This window comes from Cupressus sempervirens, chromosome 4, assembly GCF_028749045.1.
Source record: "Cupressus sempervirens isolate cs-2001-9-10 chromosome 4, ASM2874904v1, whole genome shotgun sequence".
Lineage (NCBI taxonomy): Eukaryota > Viridiplantae > Streptophyta > Pinopsida > Cupressales > Cupressaceae > Cupressus > Cupressus sempervirens.
The window spans coordinates 464,117,240-464,143,334 of NC_143121.1; the positions used below are offsets into that span (position 1 = coordinate 464,117,240).

Below are 26,095 nucleotides of genomic sequence, written 5' to 3' on the forward strand. Positions count from 1 at the left end.
AAGTCTTAAACATAGCAATGATAATGATAAATGAAAATTATAAATCATACATAGTGCCATGTAAGTCAACCATTGACTGTCAAATGACATAGATGATTCATGAAAGGTTCCAAATTCATTGTTTAAATTATAAATATGATATATCATGAAGATCAAGATTCTCATGATTACAATGAGCAGAGTAGCATGAAACAATGAAATGGAATAATGTATCATGGCTATATCAAAGTGAGTACAATCTAGAAAATGTCAATAATGAGAATGTAAGGGTGGGAGCTCTCTAATCATCTCATAAACCAAAGTCCTCATCACTAGAACTGTTAGACTTCTCATGGGTAAAATCCTGATCCTCCAAAGGAAAACCAACTAGCTCTACATCGGCTTCTATTGCATCATCATCCTCATCAATTTGATCTGGATCCTTTGGCTCTACATCCCATTGTGCTGCTGGGCTCTCCTTGTATTCATGTGTCTTGCGATCTTTGAGCCGCAAGAAACCATGTACAACACAAAAATTCTCCGCTCTCTTAGAGGTAAGTCTGTTCCTCTTAATAGGGTGGATGAAGCTATAGGTAGACTAGTTCCTCTCTGCAGCTAAGGAGCTAAAAACTTGAGATGACAAAGTTGAAAGTTACAACTTACAAACAAGCGTTCATTTAATTGTGACAAATGATAAATGATAAATCAATGAATCATAAATTATTAAAGTAAAACTCTTAAAGTTAAGATTATAAAGGGGTAAAACTACAAGCTTGAGAAATGAATTAGATGGCTAGTGAGGTGATCTTTGATTGAGGTGATCTATGACATTTGCACTACAAAATCGGATTCTTCTGTGCCATAGCTTTGAGATCCATCTTGGCAATATCCGAGTATCCTACAATTTACAGATTTACAACATAATATTAAAATAAGTTATAAGTAATAAAGAACTTATAATTATAAAGAATTTATAACATTGAATCAAGAATTAAGGATTCCCTGTAAGTCTAGCAAATTATGACCACTTAGTGTGAATCTCACTAGCAATCTCAATATCATACATTTTGTCAATGCACCAAAAGAACCCAACCTCCACCTCATCATCCCGAAGTGGTCTGACTCTACCACGCCTAGGCATATACCACTTCGGGCTCAATGGATAGGCAGTCATGTGCAAATGAGTGTTCAACTTCTCCCACCTATGATGAATGATAACTGAATGTGCTCTGTATAGAATGCTAGAGTGCCCAAGCATGAATCAACACACTCATAAACCTTTGCAAGTTTACCTGCATCCGCATCTCCATATCTAATAACCTTGCACATTGAAGTAATGATGGAGACTGTGTATTTTGCATCACTCCAAAATTGATAGCTCTTCACTATCTCCTTCACCATCTTCCCCCAGCTTTGTTTTGGACTCAGGCCAACGATTCCATTCTTGTGTCATAACCAAGAGTTGCATTGGGTCATGCAACTCAATCATTCTCTCTAAGAGAATGTAATATGAGGCATATTTGGTCTCAACTAGTTTCAAAATTTGCTTCTCTGCGAAGCCCCTGAAAAGTGCATCTGATGTATGGTGATTGCAAATAAACATTTGCACCTCTCTCCCATCATTAACCACCTATCTAATCCATCCAATTTTCCCCATGTCTTTGAGTGCATTGTTGGTGGCATGCACACATGGAGCCGACAAAATATGCCTATAGGCTACCTCAGCAAGCTTCCTTGCAGCTTTGTGCACATGCTGCATGTGTCACAACTTGGACCACATCTTTACGATGCCCTGAACAATTAATTGCCCTAAAAAAGTATGGGCCTCAGTGCATGTGACCATAATGTTGATGTTTGGATGATGACTAATGTTTGTCCACCCATCCATGATAATGCTGCGGCTTGACTCAACCCAACATGCCTTCATTTGCTCCATCAAGATCCCAATATTGTCATAAGCTTTATCGAACACCGTGGTCCTCAACTTGTGGTTACCTAGTGGCAAATATGATTGCCCTCCCTCTTTTGCCACCATGGATATCATCCTCACAAAATAGGGAGATCGAACCACACGCATTGGGATGCCATTGGAAAAGAAAAAATCACCAATGACATCATCTAACTGCTCCCTTGTGTGCATGTTAAATAATTGAGCAATGGGGTTACTACCACTAGGACTTACACTTGCTTTTCGTTTCCTCCTGTTGCTATCCCTTGCCAAACTATGTGTAGATGAAGGAATGGATGATGTGGGTGACATATTCCCTGCTCTTTGATGCAAGATACGTGTAGATGTATCTCACTGCCCCTATAACTATTGTATATTTTGTACCTGTTGCCTAGCAGCCAAAGATTTAGGCATGAAGACTGTTATATCATTAGGAACACCCCATAGTTTGTTCACTTCAATTCTGTATTTCACATTCTTTGAATTTGCCAATAATAGGCATGAACTCACATCATTACTAGTCCAAAAAACAAGGTGTGCTTTAACTCTCATAATGCTGCCAAACCATTTTGTGCCACACATATTACACTTCCAATTTCGCATGCCACCACCTACAAACTATAGGGAGTGTAATTTTCATAGCAAATTGTTTTAGAGGGGAGTTTGGATAATAATGACCCCTAGCAAACTCTGCCCTAATCTCTGAAGGGCAATCAATACAAGGCACCCCCGGTGCAAAATAAGGAGGCTTTGAATCAGATTGACAATTTAGGTCAGCCCCATGATCACTTCCCTCGAGCTCATATTCGGATGCACTTCCCTCATTGATTTCCACATCTTCTACACTTTGATTGGATGACATTTATAAAGTAAACACTCAATTCACAAAAATGAAAATGAATATGAATCGTGATACATTTCAGCCTAGTTAATTATTTAAAAATAAAATAAAATAAACTAGCTTCAACCTACTTACAACTTTAGAAATTGAAAAAATAGTAAATTAAATACGTTTCAGCCTATTTTAATAACAAAAAAAAAAGTCATAAAACAATATTAATAATAAAATTAAAAAAATAATATCATAGAAGTATAGAACTATCTAGTATCAACTTGATTCAAGAATCAAGAATGAAACATTCAAAAATTAAATGTAAAGTTGGAAATAAATACTACAAATAAATTCTAGAATCTAAATTTTTAAAATTAAAAAAAAAAAAAAAAAACCTACCTTGATCTTGATGAATCACTTGCATAATCAAATCTTCTTACTTTTGATCTTGCAATCCCTTGCAAAATCACACACTAAGCTCTCCCAAACTCCTCCAACCTCTTTTACTCACTTTGCTCCTTGCTGCTATTTTGTTTGTCATCATTCATTAATAAATCTTATTTTGAAAGGTAACATACTTTCTAAAATATTCTCTCTTGTATATAATTTTGTTAATTTGTTCATTTATTATAATTTGATTATTACTAAATATTATATTATTGATAATAGATTATATATATGTTTAATTATTATTTCATATTTTCATATGAGTTTATTATCATTATTTATTAAATAATTTTATATTATCTAATTATTACTAAAATTCTATCTTCAAATGTGGACATGGTTGTCTGCCCTTCCTCAAATTGCTTGTCCTCAAGCAATTAGATAATTTCTTCTATTTATTTGAAAGATGTACGTCTTTTAGTCCAAGTTCCTCATTTGTTGTCATGGATATGATTGGACCTCTTGCAATATCTATTGCCTTTCCACATTAATATTTAAGATGAATAATTTTTGTATATCCTCTTTTACCCTATTGGATGACAAGATCATGTTCTGATACCATTGTCATGTCCCAACCATTAGGGTTATCATGGGACAAGTGCTACTTGCAAATTAAATGTTATAATTGAACATTAACAAGTCTAATTATAGTATTCTACCCTCTATCCTAACCCCAATGTTATAGACTCTCCAAATCTGGTTTCCTAACCCTTGTTATTCCACCGTCTTCTCTAGAGTGCACCCTTTAAGGTTCTTCTTGGCTAGGACATCCTCTATCTAAGGCCAATCACATATGCATATGTTGACATCATCAAAATATCCTAGCACATGGGGATTATACTAGTCCAAGTCATGTTAGTCAGATAGAGATTACAACAATCTCACATACTAACATTATAGGGACTATACCAATCTCTATGGTGTCGGTCAGATGGAGATTATGTTAGTCTCTCATACAAACATTGCAATCTCATACATTCATTCATATGAGGTTGTACTAATCTCTTGCACTGACACGATAGCCATTCATTCGAGGTTGTACTAACTCCTGCACTAACAATATGAGGTTCCATTTATCTCATCTTAGCCATTCATATAGACAACCTCAAACCCTACATTGAAATATAGCCATTCATATAGAGACGAGCGTAGTTCCTACACTAGCACTATGAGAGTTTTAAATTATTACTTCTTTTATTCAATTAAGAAATATAACATTAAATATCATTATGTGAATTTCCCTTATTAAATATATATAAACCATTAAATATCATTTTGAGTAGACATATTTCAAATGGAGTTACATAAGCAAAAAAAATAGACACACACACACACACACACATATATAAAGAAAACTTTGAATATACATCACACCCTATATGCATACCTTATGATGCTCTTACACCTTTTGGAGTTTCTTTGCTTCTATATGCAAAGAGGTATGTGATTATATCTCTTTTGTTACCTCCTATTTTCCCCTTTTGACACAATTCTTCTTCATTTTTCTTATTCAATAATTAATTATAAATTTTGTTTAATTTGTCATCTATGTCCTTATGAACAGTCACAACTCTTCATAATCACAATCCTTTCAAAAAGTCACAATTCTTCATAATCACATCCCTTTGAAAAAGTCAAAACACTTCATAATTACAATATTTTCGAAGAGTCATAACCATTTATAATTCCAACCCTTTTGAAGAGTCACATGCTTCCATTATTGCAACCATTTGAAAAAGTCACTTCATTGTTTTCTTCTCATTCCTTTCCTCTTCCATTAATCCTTCTTTAACTCCTATCTTATAGTCCTTTAAAATGAACCCTCCTTTTATATCTTAATTTCAACGAGTCACATCTCTTTATAACATATCTTTTGATTTTTCATTAGATTTAGTTAGTTTATACTATTTTATATTATATTATTTATTTACTTATTTCATTTGTGTTTATTATCATTTATTATTAAATTCCGTTCCGAAAGGTAACATACTTTCTAAAGTATTCTCTCTTGTATTTAATTTTCTTTATTTATTCATTTATTGTATTTTATTATTACTAAATATTATTTCATTGATATTATATAATTGTTATTATAATTCTATCTTAAAATGGGGACATGACAGTGGTACATTCGTCCAACATTGTAAAGGGACAAAGTTAATCACCATTGTTGAGGTTCACCCATGTATTTGATGAAAAGTCCCTCCTTAGTGGTGTCTAGCAGCACCTAAGGCATGTCGGGCTTTTGCGTTTTTGATCAAAACCATCTTGCTCATTAATGACATCTTTGGTTCGGTGCTTGGGCCAAGGAAGAGTCAACAATTCCATTTGAGTTGTTTTACATAGTATAAATTATCAGTACCATATCAATGTTGAAAATTATATCTTTGTATACCATCCTTTCAAAGTAGGGTGGATTTTATTTTTTGCGACCAAATGTAAGCCTAACAAAATAAACATTTTATCATAGAAGCAACTATCATTTTTTCAAAATTTCTTAGTAAACCAAATTATAAAGACTTTTCCAGTGTATTGAGACAAAATTGGGAAACAACGTATAAAATATTGTGCTAGGGTTAGGTTTAGGGTGGGTACACAAAATTAACAAAATTTGCAACTAGATTCTTTAGTGAAATATGCCCACCTGCATTATTTTGAATAAATCTTTGACTTGAAACTATGAGTACCTTAGTCAGGATGGCGGATGACTTTTTGGGATGACTCTCATAGTTATGTTTGAATGAGAATTCAATGTTTAAATAATAATAGATCCTGCATCTCCCTTCAATTGCAATTTAATGATTTGAACTACTTCATCAGCCTACCCAACTTAAGTCTCCTTACTTTCATACTAAATATTGGAAGAAATGAACAAAATTTGAGAGGATAGGATGATGCATATTTGAATGTGTATGCTTGTATTTATTATTGTACAGAGAAGTAACATCGGTGGTAGTAACTTTTATTATAAGTTTTCTCTTAGACATTATTATTGTTGTGTTATTACATCCTTATAATAAGCTTAATGCCTATAGGTAAGAAGCATTGTCTACCATTAAATTACATTGTATGTAGAGCACATTCCTAATATTCTGTCATGTCCCCTCTTTAGTCTAACTAGTAGAGTCATGAGAGTTGGCCTATTATTGGAGTCTCATAGGCTAGTAGTGGTGGATAGAGACTCATTGGATACTCAACAACCAGAATTGGTTCTATTGTTAGTTTGAAAGCCAATTGGGGCAGTTCCTTAATTTTAGGGATTTTCCTAAAATTTAGGAAGTTGTGGTGGTGATCAGATTTGAGGCTCCTCGAGACCAGTATATGGTTTCAGTTTCAGGGTGATAGGGTATATTCTCTAGTTTCTAGGAGCATCCCTAGTTTTTAGGGATGGGATTGCTAGTTGGCCCACATTGCCTGACACCAGTCACAGGCAGGTGATAGGACCCGTTCATTGATTATTTGGTAGGTTTGACTTTCCAGTTGAATTTGGCTTTCTAGTTGAATAAAAGAAAATATTTTAAATATTTCTTAAGTTTGTGTTTAAATAAATTAAAATAAAGCTATTTATATAGCTAATTGGAGTAATAAGGGGATTTTTGGCTTCATCCAGTTAGGCAGGCCTATGTGTTATAGCTCGTTGGAAAGGTCTTGAATTATTATAACTTATTTTCATCATTCAGAGACCTTTCGGGCACCTAGAGTTATGTTATTTGAGGAATGGGGTGTTTTCTCTATTTGTAAAGGCCTTTTAATTGAGAAGATGCCATTTTATAAGAAAGGGAAAGACATATTCTCCCTTACGGGTTCGATTGGCTTGAGAGGGAGATAAAAGGAGATGTTGGCTCATTCTTTCATTATCTTTTACATCTTCATTTTTGATATTTGCAATTTTGCTTTGAGGAGCGATTCTAGAGGACTAGGATGCAAACCCTAGAGCTTGGCTATTAGGACGCAAACCTCAATAGATGGTTTCAGTAGCATTTTACAATATTGTTTAGCAGTTGACAAAGATTATTAAGTTCAACGTTAGGGGGTGCTTGTGCATTGCATGTTAAGGGTTTTGTTTGGAAAGTTTGGATCTTCTTGCCGCTTTAGTGTGACTATAGCAGCCATACGATTGCCTTTCAACTGACACGTGATTTGTTGGTTGGCTTACGTCAACCATCTCTACCCTTTTGGTGCATGGCTGATCCATTCTTGCAGCTAGCGTCATCATTGTTTGTTTGTAAACACCTTTGCTGGCATACTGATTACATATCTTGCACGGTATGATTTGTAGCTATTTTGGTTGATTCAATATTATATTATTTGCTGCTATTGTTAATTATTGTTTAACTTATATCTGGAAAATACAAAAAAGAAGAAACAATCTTTTTGCAACTTCTGTCTAATTCTCTAAGACCACAAGGAAAGCATCAGAAAATCTTTTATTTTAATTAAAATTTACAGAAGTTCAGTGAAAGGATCCTTTTGGGATCTTTCAGTAGTATTAGAGCTTGAATCCTACGAACCTGTAGGGTTTTAGTGAAATTATCACAATAGGCTACAGAAAAGGGTTTGATAGTTCATTTCAGCATTTGGCATCTATTTTTATATATCCTCTATGCATCCTAGTGGAGAAATACATAGGTTTTATGAGTGCAGGAGAAACCAGTGGCAAGCAGAGGCCACCAGAGACGCAGGGACACCAGCTATGGGTGAGGCACAGGGTGCTGCTAGTGATGGCATGCCTATAGAGGCAGAGGAGAGAGAGTTCATGAGAACTTTGATTGTTTCGCAATGCAAGATAGTCCAGACACTGGACAGATTACAGGAGACCCTGTAGTGGATGGAATTGGATAGGCGTGGAGGTAGAAAGGAAAGACAAGGAAGGAGTAGGTCGGTTTTCGTTGCAAGAAGCTAACACAGTCATCAATCCCATGTCTCAGTAGAGAGCTCCCTTCATTCCCATAGGAAGGAACGTCCACGTATTCCTGCTTCGGATAGACCATTGTTGCCCCAGTTTAGGTAAGTTGAGCAGCTAACACAAGTGGAGCCACTTGGGGTTGGATTCCAGGATTTGGTCATGGCAGCTACAATTGAGTAGAGAGCCCTACCTTGAGGTTAGGGATGTTTTTCCTTTTCCACAGTATTGTGCACAGTGTAGGGATAACACCAAGTTTAGAGGAGACAGAGGCTATAGACCACTACAAAACAACAACCTCAGTAGAGCCAGTAGGAAGATCACACTGGCTACCTATGATGGCATGGGTGATACGAGTGCACGAGATTGGGTGCACAAGTTAGATATCTGTTTATCATTGAGACCTATGCCTGAGAGAGAGGCTATATAGTTTGCGGTTTTGCATTTAGATGGGGTTGGCTATGATTGGTGGCACCATGGATTGGTCACCCAGGATCGCGCCATGATTCACTCCTATGCTGAATTCACTGAGCGGCTCATTGCTAGGTTTGATCATAAAGACATAGAACTTTACTACTAGGAGTTGGCACAAAGTAGGTAGACAGGGAATGTGGAGTCTTTTGTGAATGAGTTCCAGCATATTGCAATCATGGTTCTCGACATGTCTCATAGTCGTTGTGTGATGTTGTTCATAGAGGGTTCGCAGGACAAGCTGAAGGGACTGGTACGAGCATTCAGGCCAACCACCTTCAAGGAGGCTATTGATGTTACATTTAGACTAGACACCCCTCCTACTCCTTATTAGGCAAAATAAGAAACCTTTTAGGGATTCTCGACCTCCCCAAAAGGCCAACACTTCCTAGGATGGAGGGGGACCACCTTCTAGACCATCTAGGATAGACTAGGAGTTGAGGAATGAGCTGAGGAGGAAGAAACTATGCTTCTCCTGTAAGGAGCCATGGGAGCCTAGACATCGTTGCCTTGGTAAAGGCAAGGTTCATTTGATAGAGGTGATATCCAAGATAGGCAATAAGGAGATACTTGATACTGATACTGAGGATGGTCCAAAGGAGGTTGAGCAGGAACACGCACAGTTAGAGCTAGACACTTCGGAGCCTTTGGGGTAAGCTAAAGTGACTATGGCTTCTCTCTCCAGTTATCCCAAATTTCATGCCTTCCGTTTGAAAGTTACATTGAGAGGCCAACAGGTTATGAGCTTAGTAGACATAGGTGCCATGCACAACTTTATTGACAAGAAGCTAGTTGACAAGCATGGGTTCTAGTCTGAGGAGTTTGTTGGTTTTGGAGTGAAGGTTGCAGATGGTGTCGTTTTGAGCTGTACTCGGAGGACTCCTTAGCTTAGCATCTAGATGGGGGACTATAATATGACAAATGATTTTTATATGCTACCGTTGGAGGATTATGATGTAGTTTTGGGCATGCAGTGGTTACAGGGTATTGAATTATTGACCACCACTGCATGCAATTGGAGTTTCTTTCTAGAAGGAAGAAGACATCTTGTTGGCAGCTTCAGAGGATGGTGCTAAGGAGGTAACTTCCCACAGGCTAGAGACTATCATTCGTCATGATGACATACTTTGGGTTGCACGTTGTTTTGTGAAGTCCAAAATACCTACACCTCAGGATGGTAGGGCCTTTCATGTAGACATAGAGTTCATCAAGGGAGAGAATAATACTATTGTTGATGCACTTTTCAGGAAGCCATCACTTGCTGCCCTATATCCATTGAGGGAGATTTCAGCAGATTGAAAGGCTTAACATTTAGTTGAGTATTCCCAAAATCGGCATGCTTGTGAGATCATGGATGGGTTGACACAGGATGATGGATATAGTGTAGTGGATGATGTCATCTACTATAATGGTAGGGTCTACCTTGTTCTTGAATCACAGTTGAAGGAGCACGTTTTGCATGCTTACCATGATATTCGTACAACAAAACATTGGAGTTATGGTAAGACCTATAGGTCGGTGTGAAAGAGATTCTCTTGAAAGTGTCTCAAGGATGATGTCTTACGCCATGTTTGTGAATGCATGACTTTTCAGCAGAACAAGTCAGAACATACTTTTCCGGTTGGATTGTTGCAGCCCCTACCTATACTAGAGTAGAAGTGGACAGAGATATCTATGGACTTCATTACAAATCTTCCTCGAGTTCAGGGGAAGGACTGTATTTATGTTGTGGTGGATAGGTTGACTAAGTATGCCCACTTCTTTCCCATTGCAGCGGACTTCATAGCTTTACAGGTAGCCAGGTTGTTTTTCAGAGAGATATTTAGACTGCATGGTTTCCCCAAGACCATAGTGAGTGATAGGGACAATAGGTTCATGAGTTCCTTTTGGCAGGAACTTTTCAGGCTAGCAGGCGCAGAGTTGACCCCCAATACTAGCTACCATCCACAGATGGATGGACAAATTGAGGTAGCTAATAAGTGAGTAGAGGGGTATCTGCGCAACTATGTGTCAGGGCAGCAGAAGGCATGGGTGATTTGCTGTATTTGGGCGAATATTGTTATAATACTATGCACCACATGTCCATCGACATGACTCCCTTCAGAGCTCTTAATGGCTACGAGTCATTAGCTTTTTTTGATTTGGCTTTCAATGACAATAGAGTTCTGTTGGCACAAGATTGGTTGTAGGAGAACCAAGATATCATGAGATCTCTCAGGGAGAACTTGCAGCATGCTTAGAATCAACAGAAGATGTACACTGATCGGCACAGGACGGAGAGAGCATTCGAGGTGGGTGACATGATTTTCCTTCGTCTACAACCTTACAAATAGAGCACCCTTAAACGGGGAGGAGTTGAAAAGCTCAAGCCTCGTTTTTATGGACCTTACAGAGTACTCAGGCGAGTTTGATGTCGGCTACACAATATTACCCTATGAGGTAAATAAATTAATGCATACAGACAATAAACAAGAACATGTAAGAGTAGTACTCCTTTTATTATTCGCATAAATGCCAAAGAGATTACATAGTGCTTCCAACGATGATTACACTGATCTCAGATGGTGTACATATACTTCTCGAAGAACCTTCCCAAAGGGGTCTGTCGGCTACATAACAATTACCGAAGGGGTCTGTTGGCTACATAACAATTATCGACGACATCAACCCGTCGGCTACACAATATTTATCGACGACATTGAGAGGTGGCCTATGAGATCGAGTTACCATCAGATAGTAGGGTTCATAATGTGTACCACGTGAGATGCCTGAAGAAGGCACTGGGGTAACATAGTACAACATCATGCGATTTACCTCTTTTGGATGAAGAGGGCAAATTGACATTGGTCCCTGAGGAGATTCTGGAGGTCAGGGAGAGACGATTGAGGAGTAGGGTGATTCGAGAGTACTTGGTGAGTTGGAAAGGTCTACCCATAGAGGACGCCACTTGGGAGGGAGTCCATTTTGCAGCATCCAGTGTTGCAATTTCTTGTGGGCAAGCATCTCCAAGAGGGGAGGATTGTCATGTTCCCTCTCTAGTCTGACTAGCAGAGTCATGAGAGTTGGCCTATTATTGGAGTCTCGTAGGCTAGCAGTGGTGGATAGAGACTCATACTGGATACTCAGTGACCAGAATTGGTTCTATAGTTAGTTTGAAAGCCAATTGGAGTAGTTCCTTGATTTTAGGGATTTTCCTAAAATTTAGGAGGTTATGGCAGTGATCAGATTTGAGGCTCCTCGAGACCAATATACGGTTTCAGTTTCAGGGTGATAGGGTATATTCCCTAGTTTCTAAGAGCATCCCTAGTTTTTAGGGATGGGACTGCCAGTTGGCCTACATTGCCCGGCATCAGTCACAAGCAGGTGATAGGACCCGTTCACTGATTATTTGGTTGGTTTGACTTTCTAGTTGAATTTGGCTTTCCAGTTGAATAAAAGGAAATTTTTATAATATTTCCTAAGTTTGAGTTTAAATAAATTAAAATAAAGCTATTTATATAGCTAATTGGAGTAATAAGGGGATTTTTGGCTTCATCTGGTCAGGTAGGCCTATGTGTTATAGCTCATTGGAAAGGTCTTGAATTATTATAACTTATTTTCATCATCTGAAGACCTTCGAGCACCTAGAGTTATGTTATTTGAGGAAAGGGGTGTTTTTTCTATACATAAAGGCCTTTTAATTGAGAAGATGCCATTTTATAATAAAGGGAAAGGCATATTCTCCGTTTAGGGTTCAATTGACATTGAGAGGGAGATAAAAGGAGATGTTGGCTCATTCTCTCATTATCTTTTACATCTTCATTCTTGATATTTGCAATTTTGCACCGAGGAGCGATTGTAGAGGATTGGGATGCAAACCCTAGAGCCTGGCTATTGGCACACAAACCTCTATAGATGGTTTCAACAACATTCTACAGTATTGTTTCAGCAATTGACAAAGATTGTTAAGTTCAGCATTTGGGGGTGGTTCTGTATTGCACGTTGAGGGTTTTTTTTGGCACATTTGGATCTTCTTGCTGGCTTAGCATGACTATAGCAGCTGTGCAACTGCCTTTTAGCTGGCACGTGATTTGTTGGTTGGCTTACGTCAACCATCTTTGCCCTTTTGGTGCGTGGCTGGTCCATTCTTGCAATTGGTGTCATCATTCTTTGTTTGTAAACAGCTTTGCTGGCATACTGATTACATATCTTGCCTGGTACAATTTGTAGCGTTGATTGAATATTATATTATTTCCTATTGTTAATTATTGTTTTACTTATATTTGGAAAATACAAAAAAGAAAAAACAATCTTTTTGCAACTTCTGTCTAATTCTTGAAGACCACAAGGAAAGCATAGGAAAATCTATTATTTTAATTAAAATTTACTGAAGTTCAGTGAAAGGATCCTTTTGGGATCTTTCATATTCCAAGTGGTGGACAAATGTGTTGCAGTTCATTGTACTTGATGGATCACCCCTATGATGGAATATGATCTCAGGTAGGTGAAGAAGAAAATGTAGGGAACCAATAGGGATCGATAAGGTACCATTGAGCATCTTTTTATTTTAAGGGATTTGGAGTTCCTTCAAAAATTCAATATTAAAATTTGTAAAGGTTTTGTTTTGATAACTAATCTATATACATATAATATCCAGTTTTCAATACAAAGAAGTTACATAGGGAAATGAAGTGAAAGGTTAAGTTTCTTTATTTATTTTATTCTAAGTGGAAATAATGTGAAAATGGAGTTTTTTAGAGGTGTTCAAATCTTGGTCATACCTAGGCTTGGGTGTTTGTGAGGCTACTTTGAGAATGTGTATAAAAGGGACTATAGGAGACAATAAAACAAATTTAGGAGTGTCAACTAGCTATTCAATCACAAACACAATTATGCAAATGACAATGCCTAGAGTATTATGGAAGAGATGTTGGCCATTAAATTTGTTGTTACTATAAATATTATTGTAGAGACCCCAAAAACTATAAATATTATTGTAGACACCAAAATTAACCATTTTATTCTTGATATCTCGGAGATATTTTCCACAATAAGTCAATTTGATATTGCTATCATGATTCAATTGTGTAGTTTTAAAGTAAAACTTATTGATGCATGTTTCATGAGTAGTGGTTCACAAAAACTCGTCTCTCATGAGAATGAATAGAACACTCGGCACTCGTTGTGTTTAGGTGATGCTCATAGTGGTGAAGCATCAAACCTTCCTAAAATATGATCCATTGTAGTAAAGGTTTTGCAAATACCTAGCAAGATAAGTGGGCTTAACATTGGAGGCAACTCTACACTTAGGTGCACTTGAGTTGGACCAATACTGGAATGGGGAGGTCTTGGGAAGTCTTGGTGCTTCACCCTTGTAAGCATCACCTAGGTGCAACGAGTGCTTAGTGTTCCATGCGTTCCCCTGACAACAATATCATGTTTATTTCCTACCAATAATTAATTAATGTAATTTAATTTAATTATTCCTATGATTGGTCATTTTTCACCTTTTTCCATTAGCTGGATAAATTATCTTCTAATTAACATCTATTCCAATTTCCCAAAATTGAGTAAAGGATTTGGTATTCAATTAATTACTCTCCCACTTTTGCTATGGGTAATTAAATTAAATATTCAAATAACCATAGCTTCTTTCTAATGTCTTCCACCTTGACTAATTGAATAATTAAGGAAATAACATTCATTAGGACTGATAAATATTTCTTTTGTTTTAAAATTCCTAAAATCTCAAACTTAGCATTTTGTGAAAAGTGTTCAACCCTCTTTTAATTCAACCACTTGTGTGAGCATGGAACCTCAACTCATTCACTTACTCATGCATGTGTGAGCATTCAACCGTGTAGGCTTGAAATCTGCTCATCCTTCTGCCTTGTCGTAGTACCTGGTTCACATGTGTGTTCATGACCGCCTCACACATGTATAACCACCTTATTTCTTACATATGTCCTAACTTCTAACATAGCCATCCTGCCCCTTACACGTATTGCCACCCAGCTATACTTGCCCTAACATAGCCAGTTTACCTCTTACTCGTGTGATCACATATACACCTATGGACACTTGTCAACTACAGTCCTTCTCCTTGTAGTACTTGTCATTATGGTAAGCTTTCAATCTATGTATCTCCTCTCAACAAATCCTGGACATCTATCAACCTTATATCCTAGCTCTCTATTTTCTTCCCAAAAATCTATGAATGGGATGCCGTTTCCTCATCCCACACACTATCATTATAATAAACTAATGCTTGAATTTTGAGAACTAGTTCCACCCTTATGCTGTTATTAGACTAGTATAGCAAGCAATCCACATCTCCAGACTACAGCTAAATATTATCTTATTGAGCAAATCAAGTGGAGCTTGAAGGTGTACTGCATTTTTGTCCAATCAGAAGAGCAAGGTTTCTTATATTGCATTTGATTCCTTGTTTTGTGCTTTGTTTATTTTCCTTGTCTTGAATTCTAATCTGACATCAGCTGTAATAATTAAACCATTAATTAAAATAGTTTTGTATTGTTGATTGTAGCTAGCAACCAAAAAAATATGCTGGAAGCATTCGTAAACTTATGAAAGGGATATTGCACTCAGCGAGAAATCCTGAAAGCAGTGATTGACAGTTCTTAATGCAGATTAGTAGGCTTTAGACCATTGTCTTCCAGTCCGATAGAATATGTTATCTTGTTATTTTTTCCCGAACTATAAGCCTTTTTTTTTTTTTTTTGTAGTTAATCGGCTTATCTGTATTAATAATTTGTTTTCCAATTATCTTCTTGACATGATTGTATTTTATGATGAATTTTGATCCATCAGACATGTTTTTAAAATTATAGATTTATATGAAAGTTTAGATAATATTTATATTTGTATGAGATGCCTTCATATCATAAGAATTATTTTTTGTCCTGTGCAAGCCATTGGTTTAATTTGTTTTACGTGTCTTTGGTTGACTTTCTAAAGCATGTTAATTTTACAGGCTAATCCTAATTATGCTGGAATTAGCTTGAAGCATGATACAATTAAGTGAACCTGGAGGCCAGGGTATCTGAATCTATTAATTTCATTGCAAAAACTCTACGTTTCTTGTTTTATGAATCAGATGCAATGTTCCTGTTGTGATGTTGACAGGTTTTTGAAAAAGATGACGCAAGAGATAAACTTGAAGGATTATTGGCTGCTGGAAAAAGAGGGAAAGAAATGGTGAGCTGTCATGTTAGATAATTTTTCATATGAAAATTGAATTCAAGTCAGTGATTCCATTTGAGTTGTCTTACATAGTTTAAACTTTAAACAGTCAAATACTATATTAACGTTGAAAACTATTTCTTTGCATACCATTCTTTCAAAGTAGGTTGTGTTTTATTTTCTGTTGCTGAATGTAAGCCTAACAAAACCAACACTTTTAGTGGTATACAATATCATATAAGAAAATATCATTTTTGAAAATTTCTTGGCAAACGAGATGATTAAGATATTTAAGTATATTGAGATCATAGTAACAAGAATCGAAATTGGCAAGGCCAAATCGAATTGTGAATCGGCCATGAATCGGAATCAAAGTGACTATGAATTGACAAATTTAAAAAACCCTTGAAATTTTGAGATTTTAACAATTTAAAACTTATTTCATGCACCCTTTATTGAATATAACTTAAACACACTATAACATCATCGAATAAGATCAAACATACATAAACAAGGAACATAAATGATAAATCCATCACATATGTAAAATATAAATTCTAGGTTATTAAATAGAAATCATAGGATTATAATGAGTCATGACATAGATATATAGAATTATAAATGTTGCCAAATCATAAATATATGTAAGATGAATATCCGTAAAACCAATGACATCAAATCATAAATGTATGTAAGATGAAGATCCATGAAACATATGTCTATCTATAAACAAAATGAAAAGACAAGTCTATCTGCTCTAGCTCTAGCTCAAGTCTATCTCTCACTTTACCTCTCTTTTTGTCATACTCAACACTTAGAAGGCCTTTTAGAGTTATAAGAAAGAGATGTTAGAAAAAATTCATTAAAAAACTTGTATTTTTTTATGTCTTAAAGTTGCCCAATTGGGCTGCTCGATTTTCCAGCCGATTCATGGCCATTCATGGCGATCATGCCGATTGCATAAATGTTCTACCTCGGAGCTTGAAAAGGAATTTCTCATAGATGATAAAGACTTTCCCAAGTCAGAAGTTTGTGAGCAGTACGTTGAGCTATGCAGTGGAGGCATGTCATTATTGAAATTACATGAGCAAGATTTTCTTGATCATCTTGAGGTGTTGGTGATTGATGAACTAGTAAAGAAAGTTGTGGTTGGGAAGAAGATTACATAATTTGTATGCCATCTTCCATCCAACCCTCTGTACACCATTCTCCATCCCATCTACCGTATGCCATCTTATCATCCATATGCCATCTTCCATCCTACCGTCCTTCCATCCTCCATCACATCGTCCTAACATCCATATGCCTTCCGACCTATCATCCGTATGCCATCTTCCATCCTACCATACGTATGCCATCATCCATCTCGCCATCCATACATCATCCTATCGTCATGTCATCTTTTCCATCTTGTTGGGAACTAGAAGAAACTTCTTGACGGGAACTAGGCAACTTCCTACTGGGAACTAGAAGCAACTTCTTGACGAAAACCAGACAACTTCCTGATGGGAACCAAGCAACTTCCTGATAGGAACTAGGTAACTTCTCGTTGGGAACTAGAATGAAACAATACAAGAACTAGATTTTGTTTGAAGTGTTGTGGTCATTGCTGCTATCTTAACCCTTGCAAGCTAACTCATAGTTACTCCTAAAATTTAGGAACTTACCCTAAAAATTAGGAGCCTCGCTTAAAGTATTAGAAACTCCTCCTGAAATCCTTGCTCTACTCTATGGTCCCATGGGTGGTCCTCCTGTCAATTATCAGGTCTTCCTAAGTAGGAGACTGCCCTAAAAGTAGGAATTGCTATGGAAATGCTGAAAATGATTCATAGAGACCTTACAACCCTCTGTAAAGCTCCGAGTGAGTCCCCTAACCATCCCATTGGTCTACGACAACTCAGGTGATAGGTGAACCTCCTACTAGTTTGCTATCACCTAGAAGGGGACTTTACACCCAAGCTATAGAAGGGATTGGCATGCTGTGGATTCATTGCTAAACAAAGTGACAGTGACATTGTGTTGGGTGAAAAGGGTAGCTAAGCATAGATGACACATACATTAGTCTCTCATGACAAGGTAATAATGCTTGACATTCTCAGAATGCAACCTGTATAGTTGGTAAGGGTTACTATGGGACAAGTTTAGAATGATATCACAAATTCTAATTTGTAATAACAAAGTATTAGGAAGGAGTATGACGCAGGTTGCTTGAAGTCGATCACCATTTCGTGGGTTAATGAACATTTCTATGTCAAAAAGTTGGGTCGTGACATGCAAAGTGGGTTGAAGGTATAGATTAAGAAATCATAATATTTGTAGAACACTTTTGTTCTAGTATTAGAGACTTGCAATATTAAGGTTGGTGACTTCAAGCATATGCCTGAAGTTAGCAATTCTTAAAAGGTTTGAATACTGACTTTTATCTTGTCTTGATTGTAATTTGCAACTAAAGGTTAAATTGCTTTGTATAAATTATACTTTGTTATCAATCTAATACACTATGACGCATTTGATGTCCAAATCTTTGTTGTTTAAATTTTGATGTTTGTACCATCCCATAGACATTTCCAGACTACAAAAGAGGTTGGCCTATAATCAAGGTTGCCCATAAGTCAATTGAGTGGTTAGAGGGTTCAATTAGGGGTTGTGGAGGTTAGCAAGGAGCTTTATAAGCCATTTTGGATAGTGTAAGAAAATATCCTATTCTTAGGAGGGGTTCCTTTATTTTAGGTATTGATTAGAAGTTGACTGAAATGCATTAAGGGACATTAGGGATCATTTTGGAGGCTTTGGTTGCAGTTCCTAGGGAAGATCCCTGATTCTTAGGGGTGAATTGTTAATTTGCCTACTATATTTAGACATAACTGGGATGATATGTGCATTGCCTATTTTTTGTTTGGGATGGCCAGGTTGTAAAAACCCCTAGGAATCATAGTTAACAATTCCATTGAAGATCCAATACATATAACAATTATTGTTTATAATGTAATAACCCTTGGGAATCATAGTTAACAATTGCATTGAAGATCCAATACATATAACAATAATTGTTTATTTATTAATCAAATAAACAAATAGACTATGAATCTTTATTAACTCTTTAATATTCATTATTCTAAATATATTAAAAAAAAAGTAATTAATTAAAATAATAATATTCTTAAGACTATTAACAATGGTTCATGCAAATCTACGAGAGATGAACCAAGAGGATGACTATGAATGAAATGGCCAACGAATTAAGGACCTTAATGGAATGAATGAACCAAACCCTCATGAGTCAAAATGAAAGATTACATAAATCCAATCAGGCCCTTCTAAATGTATTACAAAACATGGGAAACTCTATCAATAGCCTCAAGAATTACTCTTCCCATGGGAGAGATATAAGTTCAAATGAACCAGATATTAATGAGTCATCATCTACTCGAATGTTAGGCCACCTTTTCTACCAAGGGAAGAATAGTATCTATGTGGTGGTAGATAGGCTCACCAAATATATACATTTCTTTCCAGTTACCACCGAATCATCAGCACATCAAGTAGCTGAACTTTTTTTTAGAGAGATTTTTAGGCTCCACAGCCGCCCACAAAACATAATCAGTGACAGAGATAGCAAATTTCGCAGTCAGTTTTGGCAAGAATTATTCAAGTTATCAGGAACAAGTTTGACACCCAGTACGAGTTATCACCCGCAAACAGATGGTCAAACCGAGATAATAAATAAGTGGTTGAAAGGATATTTGAGAATCTATGTAACTGGGCAACAGAAGGCATGGATCAAATGGCTACATTTAGGAGAATTTTGCTATAATACAACTCATCACATGTCCATTGGAATGCCCCCTTTTAAAGCTTTATATGGTTACGATGCACCTACATTTGCAAATCTGATTCCTCAAGAAAGTCGAGTACCAAGCGCACACAATTTTATTCAACAAAGTACAGTCATTCTAAAAACACTTAAGGTGAACTTACAACAAGCCTAGAACCAACAAAAGATTTATGCCGACAAGAAACACATCGAAAGGACATTTCCTAAGATTACAGCCATATAAACAAATGTCGATTAAAAAGAATGGAGCAGAAAAAGTCAAATCACAATTCTATGGACCATATCAAATAACAAGGAAGATTGGAGAAGTAGCATATGAACTAGAGTTGCCTGAAGGAAGTAGAATACACAATATTTTCCATGTCTCACGCCTTAAGAAAATATTGGGAAAACAAGTAAAACCTTGTACAAAATTACCCCCATTGAATGACGAAGGCCAACTTGTTTTGGAACCCGAGGTTATTCTAGAGACCCAAAGAAGGAAGTTGAGAAATCAAACTATCACAGAGTACTTAGTCCAATGGAGGAATTTACCTAAGGAGGATGCCACATGGGAGAGTGAAGAAACTATCAAATTGCTTGAGGACAAGCAAAATCAAGCGGGAGGGACTGTAATAACCCCCGGGAATCATAGTTAACAATTGCATTGAAGATCCAATACATATAACAATTATTGTTTATTTATTAATCGAATAAACAAATATACTATGAATCTTTATTAACTCTTTAATATTCATTATTCTAAATCAAAATAATAATAATAAATTAAAATAATAATATTCTTAAGACTATTATTATGAATAATAATAATAGTCAGATAAGGCAATTAAAAATAATAATAACAATCGTAATTGATTGTTATATTATTAATACTATTATAATAGCCAAATAAGGCAATTCGTAATCAATAGAAAAGACACAACAATAGAAAAGACACATAGTGGTCGTGACCCTCCACGTGAAATCACAAAAAGGGTATAAATCCAATGAAAAGGAGTAAATGTGGGAAGGCAGGAGATATCGAGATCGAACACCGACCAAAGGAGAGGCAGTCACAGGAGAGATAACAACATATACGTTGTCAAGGAAGTGAATCATGATGAAGGAAGAACATACATAGCTGACCGAAGCTGAAAAAGGATACACGAAGGCGGTTACAAAGAAGCATTTTAGATTACACTCGCATATTGGATTGATAAGATTGGTACAACACAAGAAGGGACGAATAGCAGTTACCACCGGGAACATTCTGCACACTTAGCCATCGTCAAGAAACTCAGGAATAACAAGTCTCGGGCAGGAGTAAAATAGTACAACTGACAAGGAGCCTCATTGATGATTAAAACTGTTAGAAGGAAAAAATCCAGATACGTTCAACATATAAGACACAATAGGCACAAATTAAACAAAATCTAAAGGAATCATAAAATAAGAAAAAATAGGAACATTCCCAGTGGGTGTTATAATATCTAAGGCAAAGATACAAATCTCTGAAGGTCAGTATATATTGTAGTTTAAGACATATGCATATGGAGGACTGGATATATCTAGGATGAATATTCGGGAGGCCTAGATTGAGGAAGATCTTTGTTAGGAAGGATGGATAGATCTAAACACCGACTATCCATAAGGACTTGAAGAGAAGAAATGTAGTGGGAAGAAGGTTCTTAGTGAAGAGCTGTTCTATTTAACTAGAGCCCCAAGAAGCCCAACTAAGTTTCTGACCACCGACTCTCTCCTCAAGAAGGAATTAGATGAGAATTAGGAGTTATTATGACCCCTAGATTAAGCATGTCTTGTTGTAGTTGTAAATTTATATGTAAGTTATATTGGGATACTGACACACTTGCAGGTTCATCAGCTGGGAAGTTCAAAAGATAACTAGGGAAACAAGGGACATTACACAGGTGATGGGGTTTGAATACAAATTAATTATTCAAGTATTGACTTTTATATTTAATAAAAATAAAATTAAGTGATTAATAATGTCACTTTATGATACATAATTAAAGTAATATAAGGACCCCATGTCCCTAGGAGATGATGTCATTTTATAAAGGGGGTTGTTGAGGGGTAATAAGACTTTGAATAAATTAACTTAATAGTTAATTAAATAATGTGAAATCCCTAAAATGGCCAATTAGTGTCTGCATTCAATAATATAACCTGAGGAGCTAGCATTTCATTATTATGAGATAATTTCAGAATTATTTCAGAGTAAAGGATGGAGATCCTTGGAAAATTGTGAATTGGATGAAAATGGAGTTCATCCAAGGGAATCTGTTCATTGTTTCCATTTGTGCTACAGTGGATGCTTTGTATGCAAATTTTACAGGTTTTCTCACAGCGATAAGGTTTATGGGGTTTGGTGAATTTAGATAAAAATTATTTAATAAATAAGGATGTCACCTGGAGATCGATTGGGCATTGTTTGATGTAATTTCTGCAAGATTTTTTCTATGACTTGGCTGTGGCAGACATTTAACAATTTATGAGCAGATTTTGAAGGGAAGCTCCTTCCTAAGCTAGTCCGATTCCCCTTGCATCCATAGCACTCTTCCTGCTAGCTGTTATGGAATTTTGATCTGGTATGGAATTTTGTGCAAAAGTCATTATCAGTATTCATTAGCAACAGATTCAAATTTGTGAAAAAACAGGATTGACTTGTTGATCAGTTCTCTTATGCCACTGAGGATTGCTAGTTTGAGGTTGGTAGCCTTGTCTGCAAGCCAGGTGTAGAGTTTAACACTTTTATTGTTCCTTCCATTATTTGTTTACAATAGTTATTGTTGATCAGAGATAAATTATTTGGTGTTAACTTAGCAAGCTGGACACTCCTATTATTGTGATAACTGAGTTTCATCAATAAAGTTCATTAAGGGGTTGAGCGTTGATCTCTTGTTATGCACCCTTTGCTATTTGGAATTGCAAATATGGGGTTTAAATTGCTGTGTTAAATATACCAGAACTCAGAATTTCTGTCTGTCCTTTATATATTTGCATTTTGGAATCAAACACATTGTATCTTGAATATGTTTCATGGTCAAAACCCCAAACAATCACTTGGCTTTGAATAGTCAAACAAAACCCATGGAAACAAACTCAAATCCAAAAATATATCAGAAAAATCAGATCAGATCTTGAAGGGGATCCTTCAATGCCGCATTATGATTTTTGAACAAAGTGTAACTATTGAATAAGGTGTGCTTGCAAACTGAAAAAAATTTACTTAGAAGACTGCAAATACAAAGACCATATAAACAGTGAACAATAATATACTCTGCACTATTGGAACATAGCTTAAAGATAATAGCTGGTGAATTGAAGAGGGAATTAAGAAGGGGTTCTTACACGGACACCTATTAAAACAATGTTGTCGAATGTCAACTAACTTATTTGCATGATATTTTTCATAATTCACTTCTACAAAAAATTATTGCAAAGTTAGGATGTTTTATAAGCTGATTGGTACACTAGAATTTTATTCAGATTTGGAACAAAACTAATATTGCTAACTATGAATTTTTATTGCATTAATGGGAACAATGCAATTATCCCCCATCCCTTCTACTATATGTTCTCCAAATCTATAAAACTAGACCCAGCAATGAACTTTACATGCTAGTCTTTGTGATAAGTGCAATGTTGAGAAGCACTAGAATCAAAGAACCAACTATTGGTTGCATCATTGTTATTTTAGAAAGAAGCTACAAAATTCTACTCTTTCTCCTTGGAATATTATTAGAGCGTGCAACTGCTTGTGAGATATTTCATATCACTGTTTCTCTTTTTTGTTTCTAATATGCCCTTATGACAATGATACCATTTTTTCTTTAGAATTTATAGATTATGAATTAGGAGTTGATGTTTTCTTCACTTCACCCTTAAAATCTCTCTTTATATGTCCATAACAGAACTTGACCACCTTCATTTCTCTCCCTTTTTATCGGAAGATATGAATTGACTTTTTTGAAGGTAAGAATTTGATGCTCCTTCAATAGATACAAATACTCCACAAAAGCTTCAAGTAATGCTGGAAATTTGTTGATGACTAATGCAACCACACTTACATTAATTTATTAGTTTGTTGACAGTGGAGGTTGATGTCATCGTAGTTTCTTTAAAAGTGGACTAGAGCAAGCATTCTTCTCTTTAGTTTTATAGAAGTTTGATTCTTATGTTTGAGAGTTCTGCATAAAACACAGAAAAGTGGAATGCCGGAATTTGAGGATCAGGTCATTAGAATTTCAATAACAAGGCTTCCATATGATGGCGATCAAAACTACAAATATTTGGAGCTGTTTTTTTAAAAGCATTATTCTGTCATTATTTCTATACTCAGCAATGTTGAGTATGATGGGACTCTAGACATTAAAGTTTTGCTAGTCATTTTTCATACTGTAAGTGAAACAAGACTTTAATAGTTAGCCATAATAAGGAAACCTAGAGTTTACCATAAAACTTCTAAACCATGATAAAAAAGTGCAGATTAATTACAATGCAGAGTATTATTCAAAATTTTCACTTAATAACTGCTGATTGTTAGACTGAATTTTTTGATTTAAATGCATTTTAAACACAGCAAATGTAGCTCAGTCCAAACTATTCTGTACTATTTTGTTACAGCCTGCTATGTACTGATTTTTTATTCCTGTACATTGACTGCACAACAATCATCCCCTCCTTGGAATAGACCTTTGTCGTATTCTCTTTTGACAGCGAATTGACGATTTTGGTGGCACTCTACACTTCTTACATTCAGCCTTCAAACAAGTACTTTGATAGCAGCTGGATAGCCCCTGATTTGAAAGCAATCAATAATTTGATAGACCCTATAAAGATCACCTTTTACAGCTACAATGATTTGACAGTGATTTTTCCTGTCCCCCTTCAATCCTCTTCTATGTTGGACTGGTCTAGCATATACTCTTCTAATGCTTCCTTTGAATCAGCATACCTTTCCTAAGATCTTTCACTTAGATAACACATGTTGGAAGAGTGAATGCATGCTTGTATTTATTATTGTATAAGGAAGTTACATTCGATGTTATAACTTATATTGGAATTTGTTTTTTAGACATTTCTAATATTGGGTTATTACATTGGTAACATAAGCAATCAATCCCTGTGTGTCTATATAGTATGGTTTAGCATTATATTACATTGTATCAAGAACACATTCACTTATAAGATTCTTTGAGAGTGGATGATGGTTGTTGTGGTTCAAAGTGCTTGATTAATTAGTTCTATGATGGAATATGATCCTTGGGTCATAGCACAAGTAGGTGAAGAATAAAGTATATGTATTCAACAAGGATTGTTATGGTGTTACTGAGCATCCTTTTCTTGAGAGTTTTGCAGTGGTTCTCTTTTGATAATTAATCTAGAAACTTATAGTAGACTAATTTTTCTTGCAAGTAAGCTATAGGAAATTGAAAAGATTTAAGTGTTGTTTGATGCTAAGTTGAATGGTAGTTGAAAATGGAGATGGTTAGTGATGTACTTCGGTGACATCTACTCAACAGTGTTGGTGAAGCCATTTTGAGTAAAAGCATGGCAAGGGGACAGTTAAGGACTATTAGAGTCAAGAAACAAATTTAGTAGGAGTGACAGCTAGCTATATATTTGTAAAACTAGTTATACCTACGGTAGGCAATGAATTTTCTGTCACTGTAAATACCATAATCTGACATCGGCTTTAAGAGTCTATACTAATTAAACCATACATTTAAATAGTTCAGTGAATGTGGCTAGCAACGATTGAAAAATTCTGGATGTATTTTTGAACTTACTAAAGAGACATTGCTCTCAGTGGATATATCTTTACAGTAGTCACTGACAGTCTTTAACGCAGATTACTAGGCTGTATGCCATTATGGTCCAATCTGTACCATATTCTCTTTTTATTTTAAATGAAAGACTTTTGCTCACTATTGGTAGTTACTAGTTGGTATGCTTACCTATGCACATAATCTGTTCACTTGTTATCTAGTAATCTAACTGATTTTTATGAAGGGAATTTGGATCCATAAGGGATGTTTGTATTATTTGAGATTTATATGAAAGTCTCCAACAATTATTCACTTCACTTATAAGATGCCTTGATAACATAAGCATTATGTTTTTCCCATTGTAGGTAGTTGGTTCAATATGTTTATTCATTGTCAATTTATTTCTATAGTATGCTTTTTTGATTGGCCAATCCTAATCAAAGCTGGAATTGGTTTGAATCAAGTTATGATCAAGTAAATCTGCTAGCCAACACACTTGAATCTACAATCTTCATTGCAAAAACTCTACATCTCTTGTTTTATGGGTAGAACATAATATTCTTTGTTTCTCTGATGTTGACAGATTTTTGAAAAGGATGAGGCAAAAGATAAACTCGAAGGACTATTTGATGCTGTAAAAAGAGGAAAATATTTGGTAAGGCATCGTATTAGCTGATTTGTCGTATAGAATCTGGATTTGAATTAGCAAATTCTATTCTGAAAGTCT

The 26,095-nt window shown here is 35.8% G+C and overlaps 1 protein-coding gene across 1 annotated transcript in view; it reads left to right on the forward strand.

The window, feature by feature from the left end:
- Nucleotides 1-26,095, forward strand: part of LOC149561989 (uncharacterized) — a 309,510-nt gene that overhangs the window by 60,975 nt on the left and 222,440 nt on the right. The window contains exons 7-8 of the mRNA XM_089825523.1: nt 15,706-15,777; nt 25,952-26,023. Of these exons, the coding sequence (XP_089681649.1) occupies nt 15,706-15,777; nt 25,952-26,023 (144 nt within the window). The remainder of the gene's footprint in view (nt 1-15,705; nt 15,778-25,951; nt 26,024-26,095) is intronic.